This window comes from Aythya marila, assembly GCF_965140915.1.
Source record: "Aythya marila genome assembly, chromosome: 1".
In the NCBI taxonomy this organism is placed as follows: domain Eukaryota; kingdom Metazoa; phylum Chordata; class Aves; order Anseriformes; family Anatidae; genus Aythya; species Aythya marila.
This window is the reverse complement of record NC_139042.1, coordinates 14241319-14258444: the sequence shown is the minus strand read 5'-3', so window position 1 is coordinate 14258444 and position 17126 is coordinate 14241319. Positions and strand designations below refer to the sequence as shown.

The window sequence follows — 17126 nt, the reverse complement described above, 5'->3', positions numbered from 1 at the left end:
TCCTGATGAGAATCAAAATCCAAACTATCAACTCAAAGCCCGATTTTCTGTTTGTTTTCAGTTAACCCTTGTTACAGAATTAGGGTCCCAAGTCTTGATTGTGGGTATTCATTGCTCTTTTAGAGAAAGGTTATCATCACCTTTTAGAGATGAACACCTGAGACATGGAAGGGGTAAAGGCTTCATTTGTAAGGGGGATAATATGTTTCTCTACCTACTTAGATGCCTAGGTCCAACATTTAGGACCCACTTTTGGGGGGTCCCTACCAAGGCACTGGTAAATCCTAAATCCACCAGGAGCCAGTGGCTTTTCACAGGAGGCAGCGTAGAGAGGGCTCCTTTCTTCTGGGAGGATCAGTTGTGGTGGTGCCAACACTGCTGTCCTGCTCATGGGGTCAGAGGTGAGGCAAACGGCTGGCCCAGGATGTGGTCAGCCCAGTGGCCTCTGCTTTCCTACCCAGACCACCAGGACAGACTGCCAGGAAGGACAGGTGACACTGCTGGACACAACGTCCACTGCCATCCCCATCCCTCCTGTCATTCCTCTGTCACCAGGGTCCTGTTCATCCTTCTCCAGAGTGCTTACCCCAAATCTTCACCCTCCTTTTGCAGGGTGGGAGCAGCCTGGGATGCTGATCCCTCAACCTTGGCTTGCCAACATTTGGCAAAGCGGAGATTTTCCTGAACTTCAGAGAAGCCTGGAACCAACTTTGTCACACATAAAATAAAGCACACACCTACCTGCTTGCAGAATTAAGGGCTGATTCTTTTGAGCCTCTAAATGTAAATTCATTGCAAACTGCCTTTTTAAGTCTTGTAGGGCTGCTTTTTTAATTCATTGTTTATGATTTGCAGTAAAAAGACAAAAACAAAAACACAAACTTGTGGAATTCTCAATGTGCTGTTGGCTATTTTAGAAAGTGAGTTAAGCCAAACAAATTACCATTTTCTCTTGGTTCACATTAATGGTAAGAGACAGGAGAACTGGAGGGGAAGTGACTGTGCATCTGTGACTGAGACAGGGAGACGGTGAGAAGCATGTATTGCAATTAACCATTTCAGCTGTTACTACACATTTTTGTGCACTGAGGAAACAAGGGACACAGAAAAAAATATATATTCTTCATTAGAATAAAGAATTTTGTTTGGAAAATGGCCAAAGACATTGGTGTCCACCATGGGGTAATGGTCTCCTCACATACTGTTTTGAAAATCCTCAAAATCCAAAATGTCATGTCTCAGTCACCAGTGTGGCTGTGTATGCACATATATTTATCACATATATTTATCAGCCTAGAACTGTTCATTGTACCTAAAAAGGTACATACGTACATAGGTTGATTCTTTGTTTTTCCTTTGCCTGGGAATGTCAAAAAGCTGCTTTTCCTCTAACTCTGAGAACATTTCAGTATTAAAATGATTGAATAGTAAGTTTTACCTTAGCCACTGGTACAAAAATGAAAGCCAAACAGAAGGTGATATATTACTCTCAAGAAGCGTCTTTCTAAACTGCCAAGACGTTGGGATTTTGGTTAATCTCTATAGTTATTCATTTGAATAGAGAGAAAACAAATAATACAACAGTAAAATATACAACATGTCGTGAAAAAGTTAATTTTATTATTTAGTTTCTGTCTTCTCTGCAGAGAAATGCAAAATTCTCTGACAAATCTGAGCTATCTTGCTTACATTACATTATTAAACATATAAATCACAAACACTTATGGAGTCCTATAGTGGTATGTGTATGCATCTATGAATATTTGCATCCATATAAGTGAAGTGAAATGTAAAACTCAGATGCAATCCTTTAATATATACAAGTAATAAACTCCTGGTATGTTATGTTTAATAAAGAACAAATATATATGAATTACACTCTCAGCAAATAAATTAGGATATCCTGCATACTACAGATAATGGTTTGTATTCCTGGCTGTGCATTAGTTGGCAGTTAGTATAAGGAAGTATTTTAAAAAGAATGGTAGAAGAGAGAATGCTATGAAAAACAGACCAGAAGAGGGAGAAATGTTCCACTGTAGTAACAGTGTTTGTAGAAGGCAACTTTGAACATGAAACTAGAGACTGCATGAGCACTTCTGTATGACTTTTGTTGTTGTTGTTTTTTGCTTCATTCTTTTGTTTGGGAAAAAATGTACAGTAATTACGTCTTTTTAAGACTTATTAAAAATTAGTAAAAATTAGTCAATTAAAATTATTAAAATTATTAAAAATTAAAAACATCAGAAGATTGTGACATATGAATAAGAATATCTCTCAAAAGAACTAAGCAGGGGGTAATAAGTCTATACACATTATTTAGCTTTAGATTTACATCTATATCTGTATGCATCTGTCTACCTATCTACCTAATTTAACTTTTGTGACCCAAACACAGCTGCGAGCAAGTAGTGGTTAATGAATTGTGGTTTACAGTGACGGATTTGGTAATCAGTGACTGAGAAAAATAACAGGTAGTTAAACCAATAACCAACTGAACTTGCCATTACAGGGCAACATTTTGGCCGACTCACCAAAGTCTGAAATAGTCATTAAAATACAGTATTTCTAAAAGTTTCATTAAAGTTTTGATTGGCTATAAAGTAAGTCTTGAGAAGTAACCTAGATATAAAACTTGATGGTCTAAATGACCAAGATGAGATGTATCCTAATCTTTGTGAACATTCAGGGGAAGTAAATGCTGGATAGAAAAGTGCTGTTAACCTACGACAAGAAAGCAAAACAAAATGCAAAAAAACTATTGATACTCAACAAATGTATAACTGGAATGCAGAAGTATTTCTCTGTTTGTTCTAAACATCAATTCACTTTCTTTCTTCCTTTCTTTTCCAGAATGATTACAAGAAATTGTCTATGCAATGCAAAGATTTTGTAGTTGGACTCCTTGATTTGTGCAGAAATACAGAAGAAGTGGAAGCTATTTTGAATGGTGATGTAGAGATGAGCCATAATAATGGAGAACATGGTCGCCCCAGCCTTAGCCGCTTAAAACTTGCCATTAAGTATGAAGTAAAAAAAGTAAGCAATTATGTTGATGGCATGAAATCATGGGATTATTGAATGTTTATGGTACGGTAGCTTTTGACATTTGAATGAACATTTCGGCCCTTCTATCAAGTGTATTTTACAAACAAAAGAATACTCACCCCAAATAGCTTGCAGTATGAAAAAGAAATGGATATGCAGGGTGGATACTGGCCACAGTGAGTATGCAACTTAATGGTTCTAAGAAAATACTAGCTGTATGCAAATTTTTTAGGTATTTACTTGGTTTTAGTTTTAGTGTACTTAAAAAAAAAATAAAAAGGTGGAAGAAATTTGTACTAATTCTGAAGCCTGGGAAAGTATAAGATTTAATAAAAAACAGATGATAGCACAGCAGTCTTGTGCTATTGATACCCATTTTTTGTCAGGCTGTTATGACTTACTTAGAAAATTGAGAGAACTTAATGAAACTATGTGTGTCACAGAAAATGTATATTTTTCTGTATGGATAATTGGAGACACAATCTAGGAGTAAAAGTACTACAGTGGGCTCTAGGCACCAGGCAGTGTTGAAAACATGACATCACTTCTTTGGCTGACTTTCCATTTCCATTGCCAATTTAAGTCTTTGGTCTGCATTTGAAATGTACTCATTGAATAGGATCAAGCTGAGTTAGTAGCTACACCCAGACTCTTGAATTACCCAGAAGCTTCTCTTGGATAATATAGGTTGATAAGTTCCAGATTATGTATATATGTGAGAAATTATTTGATGAAGTTTGTGCAAATGAGGGACACGAGGATTTAGTTCAGGAACATGCTTAGAAAGCAGGTTACCCTGAAGTAGGGCTGTCTGATCTCAGAGCAGAAAGATCTTTGATAAAATTTCTACATAATGAAACAAATCAGATCAATACAGTGAAAATGATCAATTGCTTATTTTAATGAAAAAATAGAAATGGAAGCAGAATGCATAAAGATCCAGTATGGACTGAATATACAGATCTAGTTTGTACAGGAAGAGCTTCAAATTTTTTATGGAAATGGAGTTCACATCTCTGGGTCAAACCTTAAAAATTGATATGTGAGCAATATTTACAGTGTTCATGAATGAAAGAAAAGAAGAAAACCTTTTTGACTGAGGAGCACCTACCAGCAAATGAACACAAACATGGAAAACATTTGGAAAGCAAAGTTCACTAAAGAGAGCTAAAAAAACTTTCAAAAGGAACGTACAACATTGAACATGTCCTTCACAGTGTTTGAGTCTTTATCCTGCCTTGAATGGGAACTTGCTCTCAACATTTTCCATTGCCTGTTAGATGACATTTCTTGCACCTTCAGCCAGTCACATAAAAGAGAACAAAGAGAACTATTCCTGAAAAATCTACTGGATTCATTTAAACTTTTAATTGTGTTTCCATGTTGAGACTTAAACTTTAATGCACAGAAGAATCCACCATTTATTAATACTACCATTTTAAGATGCTTCTTATACTCTCCAGAAGTTTTGACAGAAAAGAGGGCTGCAAGTCCAACTTTTCAGTTTTGCAGTATACGTCTAAAAGATTCCATAACCAAGTTACAAATAGCCCTTCCTTGATTTCCTGCAGAAGTGACAGTGGTATTCTTATGTCAGCTGAAAAAGTGATATTTTCCAACATGGCATGTGAAAATATGGTGTATTTTTTCTTTCATAACTGAACGCTGTATAGCATCATTTGCAAAACAGAAAGACTTAAAGTTTTGGAATTTCTGAGGTAGCAACATGAAAATCAGAGATGTAGGAAGCAAGTGGAGTTTGCACAGATAAAGTTGATGGATAATTACACTTAGAAGGAAATTAGTTCGTGATGGACCCCTTTTTTTAAGTTAATGTATTTATTGTTGCTAATAGCAACAAGCGCATTGCTGGGAGATTACACTCATCAAAAAACTTTTTTCTTATACTCCTGTTAATGCTCCTTTGAATATAAGCTGAGTTTTTTCTAGTCCCACAGTCCAAACACATTGCACATGGCTACTATTTTAATAAAAGGTATTCTAATAGTAATATTCTGTTGTGCTTCTTTTCTCTATTACAGTTTGTAGCACATCCCAACTGCCAGCAACAACTTCTCTCAATCTGGTATGAGAATTTGTCAGGTTTGCGGCAGCAGACCATGGCAGTGAAGTTTCTAGTTGTTCTCGCTGTTGCAGTAGGACTGCCCTTCCTTTCAATGGCTTACTGGATTGCTCCTTGCAGTAAGGTCAGTTGACGAAATCTTGTAATGGCCATTTATTAATATTTATAACATTTCCATGTAGATTCCTGGCTGGCAGATGAAGCATGGGTATATGTATAAATTACTGGTGTGCTCAGATGGTGCTTCAGAAATGTGTTATTTTAAAGCTGGGTTAGAACAGAATGGCTGCAGTATTATATGTTCTGATAATTGTAATTATGACAGGTAACTGTATTGTGTTAAATGCAAAGTATATTAAGTTAAGTTACCGTAGCTGAACAGGAGTCATCTTGTAGAAACTGTAGAAACAATGAGTCAAACTATTCTTCATTAGTTGCTGCATTAGTAGTCAAGTGCTGACTACTAATCCTCATTTTCCATTTTTCAGAGATAGACTAATGGGTTGACTATTGTCAACCCGTTGGCTATGGGTTGACTCTAATTACCTCAAAGGCAATTTTATTTTTGATTATGGAAAATGAGTAGATAAAGGTCACAAGATCATGAAGCCAGAAATTAGCACAATCATCATTGGTTTCCTAGTCAAGGTGGATTGTGTTGGTTTGTCAAGACAGTGCTGTGGCTCATTGTATTCCATTAGGTTTTTAAAGCAGCCACGCAGCCTCCCTTGCATCCATTTATAACATGATGTTGTTTGGATTTGGATACTACCACTTTATCTCTTTGGGTGACATATAGACTGTGGAAAGCCTTTCCACTGTGGACAGTTTACAGTCTCTAATCTCTCCAAACTTTGTGTTGAAACTCTGTTTTAGTTGGTTAGCCACTATCCATTGCAAATGGACACTGATGGAAGTTTTCCTTTGAGAGTATATTAGAAGGAACAAATGGATCTTATAAGGATCTTACAGTGTGGTGGTTTTACCGTGCTGGGCAGCTAAACCCCACAACCGCTCTCTCACTCCCCCTCCTTTAGATGAGGAGGGGGAGAAGTAAAGCAAAGAACAACTCACGGGTTGAGATAAGGATAATTTAATTAAAGGGAAATAATTATAATAATTAAATAAAGACTACCATGAACTAAACAATTTAACTAAGGGGAAATAAAAAGGGAAAGGGGAAAAGGGAGGGGAAAAGGAAAAATAAAAAGAAGGGAGGAAAACAAACAAAATAAATGAAGGCTATATGGAAGTGCAGAGGAAAGAAATTACTCTCTACTTCCCACAAATGAGCGATGATTGACCACGTTCTTGAAGCAAGGCCTCAACGCACGCAGCCGGTGTTCGAGAGGAGGACCGACGTTTTCTCAACGAGAGCCCACTCCACCCCTCTTCTTCCTGTTTCCACCTTTTATTGCTGAGTGTGATATCACATGGTATGGAATATCCCTTTGGTTGGTTTAGGTCAGCTGCCCTAGTGATGTTTCTCTCCTCACTTTTTGCCCACCCCCTAGGAGGGTTAGAGAAAGGCCCAATGCTGTGCCACTGCTGCTCAGCAGTAGACACAACACTGGTGTGATAACACTGCTGTTCCAGCTACAAGTACAGAGTACGGCACTGTATGGGCTGCTGCCGGGAAAGTTAACATTCCAGCCAGACCCAGTACACTTACAGAGCACAATATATCTATGATTTTAGCAGGCTGAATCCATTGCACATATGATTCCAGGGATAGAGGAAGTTTCAGAGAGGATTGAAGTCTTTTTTCTTTTTTTTTTTTAATGTTCTGTGAGAGGGAAAAGGTGGGTCTTTTCTGTTTTGCTGTATTTTTCATTTCTTTCAGTACAAACAATAAAAATCAGTTATATTATTTTCAATTTTCTATATAGTGACTAGGATTTTTATGAATGTTTTTGTCTGAAAATGCACCCTGAGATTCAACACTTTAGTAATTGTTTTTCAGCTATAGCAGTGACTTGTCTATTTGTCATTTCCCTTTTTTAATGATTTATTGGATCTTAAAGTCATTTTGAACAATCATACATTCTAGAAAAGCTATTTCAAAGTAGCTTTTCAAAGTCAAGTTTCAAGGGACAACATCCTTTAACATTTCACTTCATCTGTTCCTTTTCAATCATCTCATCCTGTGATCTATATGTTGGATGTTTCATTATATTCTGCAAATATAAAATTCAATCCATCTTTTTAAGCAGTTGCAATTTCTTTTCTTTTACTTCACTCATACTTCAAAATCTGTTTCCTTTTTTTTTTTTTTTTTTTTTTTTAGGACAAAAATGTCATAGGATTGCCATAGGATTGCTCCAATACAGAACATTATCTATATCTATAACACTACCTATCTATGGAGTTCATTCTGTGTATGAACTGATGGAATTTTATAATTTCTTTTTCCTACCGAGATAAATTACCCATATTTTTTCCAGATATGGAACTGTAGGTCTCAGTAACAGCAGGAAGAGAAGACAGTATTTATGGTGAAAATAACAACTGGCATTGAAGTTATTCTGATACTTTTCTTTAAATTCTCATGCCATTTTTGAGAAAGGCAAAAAAAAAGGTGCAGCCTTATTGTCTTTGTAACAGTTACAATATCTCAGACAGTTACTTGTGCAGCTATACACTTTTCCTTCTAGGAAAAAAAGCACAAAACAAAACAAAACAAAAACTTACTTTGAGCTTGACGCGCATATTGGGAGTTTCACATCTGGAAGAAATTTCAGAGAAAGCTGTGGACAGAGGCCTGTTGATTTGGCAGGAATTCACCCATGTTAGATTCTGAACAACAAATGTCCTCTTAGTGAGTGATCCACTCAGCTTAGCTGGTGATCCACTTAGAGGCACTTCAAAAGTTTTGTGAACTATTTGCTCTGATTTTCTGTCTGGTAGTTTAGTTTAACTACAGACATAATTAACCCAAACCTTCTCAAATACTATTTAGTTGCATGACATTTTGAAAGATGAAATATTATTTTCACTTTTGTACAAGAATCTTTATAAAGTCTGAGCTCTTCAGTTATAATTAATAATAGAATTTATATTAATAATTTTATGAATTTATGCATAATTCAGTCAACCTCTGGTCAAGATGGGGATCTGAATTTGAAATTCAGTCTTCTTTTTCTGTTCCCATCCCATTGGTGTTGGGATTTCTGAAAAAGTAACATCAGTCCCTATGTGTTTCTAGAATGTTCTGAGGGTTGTACATATTCTATTTCACTGCAGTGGAAGAAAAGAAATTTAGTGTTATGTCCAGTACATGAGGAGCTTGGAAAATGTTCCCCCTAAAAAGTATATGCATTATCCCTTTTTGTTACCAGGCTTTTTTCCTTTGTGACAGATGTGCTACCCAGAGACCTATTTTATCTTCTCTATATCAGTGCCATACTCTATAATGTTATGATACAGACTGTTTCTGCAGATTCACATGGAAGGACTAACATTAATCACTGACTAAAGTCCTCAGACACTTTAGATGACCTTATGTATGGGGTATATGCAATATAACTAACCATATCTTGTCCTAGAATCATAGAATCTTAGAATGTCCTGAGCTGGAAGGGGCCCATGAGGATCATTGAGTTCAACTCCTGGTTTCACACAGGGCAACCTAAACCAAAATCAATATATAAAAGTGTGTCTAAACTATAGTACAAAGGATCAGAAACCATCAAAAGCACTTAAGGTACAGAAAGAGAGCATTTAGAACACCATGTCCTTGGTCTCTGCAATGGGAAGGAATTTATTATGTCAAACTGCTAAGTGAAAGTCTATTAAAGAAGGACTCTAGCTTATAGAAAAGTCTCAACATCCCGAAAGATCATGCAGTGTTTTACATTTTCTTGCTCAGAGTCCTATTTTCTGACCTATGTCCCCTGCATAAAGAGATTCAGGATTTAAAAAGTGCCATTTCAAGATTTTCTTGGATCACTTACGTGTACCAATGTCCTAGTAACTTCCAGAATTTGTGTGATCAGTCAGGTGTGGTCAGTTCTGCCTCCAGGGAGTATTTTACTACATTATTTTGCTATTTTTTGTTTTTGGAAGGGGTGGGGATCTAGGAGTTCAGTTTACGATCAACAGGTATATTAACACTACTTCCCTCAATATTTTTTCTTTTTTCCTGGCTATGACTCTTTCTGGCATCTGTCTCCTAACCCATCTTCGTTTGTGAACACAAGCTTAGTGCATTTAAAAGGACACTGTCAAGGTACTTTATCTTCCAACTCTGCTTTATTCCATGTTGTTTATGACTGTTCCTTGCTAGACTGAAACAAAATATTTTCCCATGACAAATATCTGCTCTTTTTTGTAGTTAACACAAAATAATTGGTTGTTGAAGATTGTCTCAGAAAACAATGAGAAACAATGAATGACATGGATTTGCAGAATAATATATAGAGGAGAAAGAAGATCAAATGTTGTGCCTGCTAACCTTGACAGTGTTCCTTTAAGAGTACCTTCTTTTTATATTTGTCTAATTTTCTTAATGTTTTCTGTGCCTGAGACCTTACCATTGCATCCTCTTATTCTTTGTTTCTGTAAAAGCTGATTGTAAAGTTGGCATAAATCTGATTTTGATATTGAAACAAGTGTAGCAAAAATGCTTATGGCAATAATTCATCTTTCTGTCTTCCCTCCTTTTTTCCAGACCACAAATAGTCATATATTTCACCTGGGATCTGTGACACTTGCTTTCAATTTTTTCCATAAAATTTTTGTCAAGATGCTATAAGAGTATTTTTCTACAGCTGCCAACTCAGTGAACTAGCTAAGACTTTTGCTATTAATACCGGCACTCTTAAGCTATCCCCTATAGTAAATAACTGCTAAAAGTTCAGCCTAGTGTGAACTTCTATGGAACTTTTAGTTTTTTTAAGTGTCATGCTAAACTGTTTTGAAGCCATGCATAGTCATCACAAGGTTAAGGATGTTTCCATTAAAGGAGTGGGGAAGGAAATTAAGACACTACAGAACTATAAACATACCCTCCTGAGGCCTAATGACATTTTTTTAAAAAGGGAGTAAGCTGGAAAAACTGCAAAATAACTGTGCTAAACAGTATCATGTCAGTCAGGAAACAGAATTCTTTAGTTATAATGTACTCCTGATGATAATTCAATGCCTTTAGTAAGTGTCAAAATCCCATTTTCTTTTCTGCCTCATAAAGATCACTGAAAAGTAAATTTGGAAGATATTTAACAACTATAATAAATATTTCTCTTGATTATCCATAATAGGCATAAAAATGCCCCAAAAGAATTATAGAATTGTTTCAAAACACTGAGTTAAAAATACATATATGGTGAAACTGAGAATCAAAATTATCCCTTTGAAAACGGGAAATAAGCAGAAACTTTTAAATGTGGTTATCAGTATGGCATCATAGTACAATTTTTTTCCAAGACTTTGTTCCTTTGTATTATTGAAACATACATTTCTCTGTGTTCCTGTTCTTTTTATACATTCTTATTTTGGAAGAAGGCGATGCAATATCTTTTTGTTTTATAACCTCTGTTGCAGCTGGGGAGGATAATGCGTGGACCATTTATGAAGTTTGTAGCCCATGCAGCTTCTTTCACCATTTTTCTTGGTCTGCTTGTCATGAATGCAGCTGACAGATTTGATGGCACCAAACTCCGACCTAATGAAACAACAGGCAATGTCAAACAACTATTTAGGATGAAAACATCCTGTTTCTCCTGGATGGAGATGCTCATTATTTCTTGGGTAATAGGTAAATATTAGTTTTTGCTTAAAATTGTCTTACTATGATTTCAATGAAGCTGGACCGAATTTAGTCCTTTGCTATTAAAGTTACATGTAAAAATTGCATCAAAGGGAATTTATTCAACCAGCTGCATTCCCACATTGGCCTCGTGTTTCTTACTGGATGTCAGCAGGCCTTCTCATGTGCTTCATTACACACATTCAGATTAGTCACAAATATTCGGGTTAATCACAATCACAAATATGCAGGTTAAGGACGTTGGTGAAATCTTCATCATCCAAATATGAACAAATGCAATTTTATGAATGTCAAAGGAAATTATCTACTTGTTTTTGTTTTTGTTTTTGTTTTTGTTTTTGTTTTTGAGTCAGGCTGAGTATCAGCTCTCAAGGGGAAGGATTTCTATATCATGGGCCAAGGTTTTTTTATTCAGTTGTCTCTTTCTGATAAGATTTTCTTACTTTGCAAATATTTCTTCAGAATTAGTGGTTTATAGCTTAATGTGTTGTTGCTTGACAAAAGAGAAGCAGCATATAGATCCCTCAGTATTCAGCTGTGGATTTTTCCATCCCAGCATAGGGATGAAGTGAATGCTATGAATAGTAGTTTGGTATGACCCATTCAATGCAGTAACTAAATCTTACTCCACTTGAGCACAGACCCTCAAATATATCTTATCTGTATGATTCCTATTTGCAAGTCTAATTCCATTTATTTCAGTGAGGTTTAGATTCCCAAATATTTTAAGGACCTGGGTTTCGGATGTTAGTTAAGTCAGTAAATATGAGAGTTACATTCAAGCTAAGGAATCTGCTTCCAGCTTATGAATTTAAAAATTTTTACTTTTATGAGCTATTTTTTAATTGGAGACATTTGCACATCAACTGAATCATACAGCTTTGAAAGACATTGACAATTGTTATTTATTTCATCAGGTAGCTGTATAAATGAATATAATTGTGTATTGTGGGAATAATGATACTTAGATTTCCAAATCTTCTATAAATATTAATGAATGACCTGATAATAAGGGACTAAACAATATTTTTCCAATTTAAATGTATAGTTTGCTAATTTAAGCTATTCTTATTTATTTATTCTTATTTATTTCAGTGTCATGCAGAAGCAGGAAATGATTTAAGAAAAATTAATTCAGTGCATACAGATATAGTATGGAATTTAATTATTGTAATTAACATTATAATTGTTCTTATCTGAGAAGTGATGAAAAGATCTTTCAGATGGTTCGATAAGTACAAAAAATGGTGACATTACAATTTGCTTCTCTCTTATTAGCTCTCTTAAGAATTCAAGAAATTTAGTGCATGATTAAATACATTTTATCTTGAAAAGGGAAAGGATTTGCTCAATAAAAAAGATGCCATAAATGATACTGCATTCCTAGATCTTACTATTTTTATTTTCTATTTAATAATTAATATTATTAATTAGGAATGAAACAGATACCTTTGCCCTGTTGACAAAGTATTGGGTCTGATTCCTACTTGCACACTTGTTTATCATACAGACTATACTCAGGGTCCTCTGCAAATGGGAAAATGTGACTTCTGCTATCAGTTCTGCTACTGCAATACATTCATGCCATTACTCCTCTTTCAGTCTCATTCTGTGTTTTTAACAGATGGGAATACTCACTACCCATTCTTTCTTTGAAATCTTTTGGAGTTGAACAGGCAAAAACAGTATAAAAGATTGTTATGATTACTCATATGATGTAGAAGTAGTGACATATATATATATGTTATATATATATATACATTAATTAACAAGTTCAAGGATTTTAGTGTGTGTTCAAAGTCCCAAAGAGCAAAATGGTTTTGAGTTTGACTGAAATCAAGAGCATAATCTAAACATTATAAAGTATCATATAAAATGAACATGAAGCTAAACAAACATGCTGCTTTTTTTTTTTTTTGCTTTTTTTTTTTTTTCTTTCACAGGCATGATATGGTCTGAATGTAAAGAAATTTGGTCTCAAGGTCCAAAGGAATACCTTTTTGAATTATGGAATATGCTTGATTTTGGCATGTTAGCAATTTTTGCAGCATCATTCATAGCAAGGTTTATGGCATTTTGGCATGCGTCCAGAGCCCAGAACTTGGTTGATGCAAATATGAAAGACCTGTCAAGTCCAACACTGGAGCCCAACATAAAATACTACACCTTGGGTGAGTTGATTGTACATGGTTTGAATGTATTTCTTGGGCCAAGAGTTGATTTTCTGTGATTAGTACATTAGTTCCACAATGTAATTGTTAAAGAAATTCCCATCCCTGCTTTTCTTTCTCATCTCTACTACTTGTTCACAGTTCCTTTGGCTATGCTCATACGTCTCTTTGGGGATTATTCTGGGCATCAGGCACTAAAATCAACTTAAGTTCAAAATAGCCCCACTGTCATCACCCCACCCATAAAGATTCTCTTTAATATCTTTATTGGTGATCTGGATGAGGGGATTGAGTGCACCCTCAGTAACTTTGTAGATGACACCAAGCTGGGTGAAAGTGTTGAACTGCTTGGGTGCAGGAAGGCTCTACAGAGGGATCTGGATAGGCTGGACTGATAGGCCAAGGCCAGCTCTATGAACTTCAACAAGGCAAAGTGCCAGGTCCTGCACCTGGGGCACAACAACCACATACAACACTACAGGCTGGGAGATGAGTGGCTGGAAAGCTGCTCGGTGGAAAGGAATCTGAGGGTATTGGTTAAGAGCCAGATGAATATGAGCCAGGTCTGTATTTGGGTGGCCCAGAAGGCCAACAGCATCCTGGCTTGTATCAGAAATCAAGCAGTCACCAGGACTAGGGAAGTGATTCTCCCTCTGTACTCAGCCCTGGTGAAGCCACACATTGAGTACTGTGTTTGGGTTTGGGCTCCTTACTACAAGAAGGAGCTGGAGGTGCTGGAACGTGTCCAGAGGAGGGCAATGAAGCTGACGAAGGGTCTAGAGAACAAGTCCTATGAGGAGCAGCTGAGGGAATTGGGGTTGTTTAGCCTGGAGAAAAGGATGCTCAGGGAGACTTCATCACTCTCTAAAACTACCTCAAAAGAAGCTGTAGTGGAGTGGGAGTTTGTCTCCTTGCCCAAGCAATAAGCGATAGCACAAGAGAAAATGGCCTCAAGTTGTGCCAGAGGTGGTTTAGGTTGGACATTAGGAAATGTTTATTCACTGAAAGGGTTATGAAACATTGGAACAGGCTGCCCAGGGAAATAGATGAGTCACCATTGCTGGAGGTGTTCAAAAAATGTGTAGATGGGATGCTTAGGGAATGGTTTAGTGGTAGGTTTGTCAGTGCTAGGTTAATGGTTTAGAGGTCTTTTCCAACCTAGCTGATTTGATGATTTGATTTGATTATTTGATTCTATGATTATTTTAATCCAGGTCATTTAAGCTGTTCAGTCACACAATGCTATCCTGCAAACATTTGTGTTGGCACAACTGAAAATGTGATGTATGGTAACGCAGGGGAAGAACTAAGCAATGAGATGCAGAAACTTCTTAAACCTTCTTTGCCAACAAAACCAACATGTCTTTCACTACAGCCAAAATCTTTGCTCATAGACTCTATTATATTATTTTAGTATTTCTCAATCCATTTTCTGTGTCAGTAAGAGATAAACATGTTAATAAACTGCTTGTCATATATGAGAAGTGAGTAGAAGCTTTCATGTGTATGCATGTACACTGAAGCCTGCTTGGAGAACATCTTTGTATGGTAATACTAGCATGGATAATATTAATAGTTAATATTTAATGTCATAGGTTTTGTCATAGGCTAGCAAATATAATACAGCTCATCTGGAGACCTGAAAGACATCTGACTACTAACCCATACTGAAACATCTGCTGTCTTTGCGTCTAGTTATCCATGAAATCTGAGGTAAAGCTAACACAGCTATGTCTGCTTATAGAAAAAAGGCACAGTATTTTGCCATACAGACATTTTCTCATTTGAATATAGAGTGTAGCGTTTCAGTAAACAAAAGAATATGCACATACCTACAAGAAAAGCACAGTTGCTAGCAAGACAATGATTGTGCTAACTGAGCCTTGTTATGCCTAAAACCAGAATCACTCATTATGATGTCATGACACATGAATACTGCTATGGCAGTAAATTCCTTGAAGACTAACATTTTCTTACTTAAGAAGAACATTCTGAAGCATTGTTGCTCAACATCACTGTGTATGGATACAATATAAAGCTGTACAAATAACTGACTTGTATTAAAAGATTATTTGTTAGTTAACAGCTCAAAATAGTATTTTTACAAAAGGCCAGTGGCTGCCTTCATTGCAGTATAAATTATTTATTTTATTTTATGGCATTTACAGTAGAATAAACACAGATGACAACACTCTCAGGAAGTAGGAAAGCCATTCCAGGTTGACCTGTTCTCTTTGCCTGAAGCACAATTGTGAATTGAACTTAAGCCTCTCATCTCATGGGAGAATGCCATAACCTCCAGCTAGGTAGCATCCCGAAGGGTATAACTTTGGGTTTCTCCTTCTATTGTTCAATAAAGATTTCTCTGAGTAGAGGTTCAAACCTGAATGTGCCCCCTTTTCAGTTGAATATGTTCCCTATGAAACAGCAATAACTCACTCACTCAGTGATCCAAATGACATTCAAGCAATTTACCTAAGTGGATTAGCTTCAAAAGAAGAAATTGGTAGAAATGATAATAGAAAAGATGATGGAAATGGGTGTTTGGTATATACCTGGAAAGAACCATTACCATTTCACTATGAGATGGAGTAAATAGAAAAACAAGAGAAGCATTACTGTTCCCACAGTTATGGAGTTATGGACGGCACTTGATTTTAGATCCCCAGGTTGAAACAGTTCATTTTAGATAGCTCAAACAAATCACATTTATAATTTAATTTGCCTTTTTTTTTTTTTTTTAATCACTTAACACTATAAGCTGAATTTTACTTAAATTCACTAATAGGTTGTGATTCAAGTCCCAGGAATTTACTTCAGTGCTATTGCAGACCATTTTAGAAGCTTGTTTTTCCTTTATAATCAGTGGATATCTAATCAGTATTAGCAGAGCCATTCATGGTTTCTTGTTATTAAAAATTACACTTCTGGTGAAAGCGTAAAAAGAACGGAGTAAAACATTAGTGAAAAGGTAAAACATTTCTCCAGTCCCAAGCATAGGAGATGGACTAGTATCCCACCTCTGTGTCAGTCTTAGTGAAATATCTTCCTTTCTTTCACTTTAATTTCTGGCAGCATCTTCATGTAAGAAATTTACTGAGCACTGGGAAGTAGTGGGCAACAACTGCTGGCACTATTTGAGCATTTATACTTGGCACCAGGAAGTCAAATGAATATCTAAGCACTTCGCTCAAAGAAGGACACTGTTTTTCTGTGTGTTTTTTAAGTTCAAAAGGGTAAAAATTAACAGCTCCTTACTTTTAGGCAGCACAGTTTTATACCTTTTTACTAATGAAATAGCTCAAAATTCATGATGCAACATACAGTAAAGGAAAACACATGCAGATTGTACTTCAACTGTTTCAGATTTGTGTAGCTCCACTTAATTCAATTCTAACTTACAATGACTTTGGTTCATTATTACCACTCCCCCAAAGACAGCACTTCTGTGAACAACCCAGAGTGGACTTCAAAATGTTAACAGAAATTCTCATCTTTTGTTTTTAGCTAGAATAAACTGGGATCCGTCTGATCCACAGATCATATCTGAAGGCCTGTACGCAATTGCAGTAGTATTAAGTTTCTCCAGAATAGCCTACATCTTGCCAGCCAATGAAAGCTTTGGACCACTGCAGATATCACTTGGCAGAACTGTGAAAGACATCTTCAAGTTCATGGTGATATTTATCATGGTGTTTGTAGCTTTCATGATAGGCATGTTTAATCTCTATTCCTACTATCTGGGGGCAAAACAAAATGAAGCATTCACAACGTAAGTACTACTGATTTGATTGTAATAATTGTGAGCTATTTTCATGGGAGATAGTTGTTTGCATTGTATGTATTAAGTTTACTAATAGTTTTATAAGTTTTACATCTTTTAAAATACCTTTTTGTGTGGTATAAAGTAGTAATTTTTTATCGTATATATATACACATACATACATACCTTATATTATATACTTGAATAAGCAGATGAACTCCTGATCCCAACACTAGGATGATAAATCAGGAAGAACAGTCTGGGAAGGTGAGGGATAGCTGCAGTTTATGTGAG

At 36.1% G+C, this 17126-nt stretch overlaps 1 protein-coding gene across 2 annotated transcripts in view; it reads left to right on the top strand.

Moving 5' to 3' along the window:
- TRPC6 (transient receptor potential cation channel subfamily C member 6) overlaps positions 1-17126 on the top strand; it is a 98883-nt gene that overhangs the window by 63546 nt on the left and 18211 nt on the right. For both annotated transcript variants that reach the window (XM_082780109.1, XM_082780110.1), the window contains exons 3-7: positions 2854-3039; positions 5091-5255; positions 10673-10886; positions 12842-13069; positions 16577-16841. In XM_082780109.1, coding sequence (XP_082636235.1) covers positions 2854-3039; positions 5091-5255; positions 10673-10886; positions 12842-13069; positions 16577-16841 — 1058 coding nt within the window. The remainder of the gene's footprint in view (positions 1-2853; positions 3040-5090; positions 5256-10672; positions 10887-12841; positions 13070-16576; positions 16842-17126) is intronic.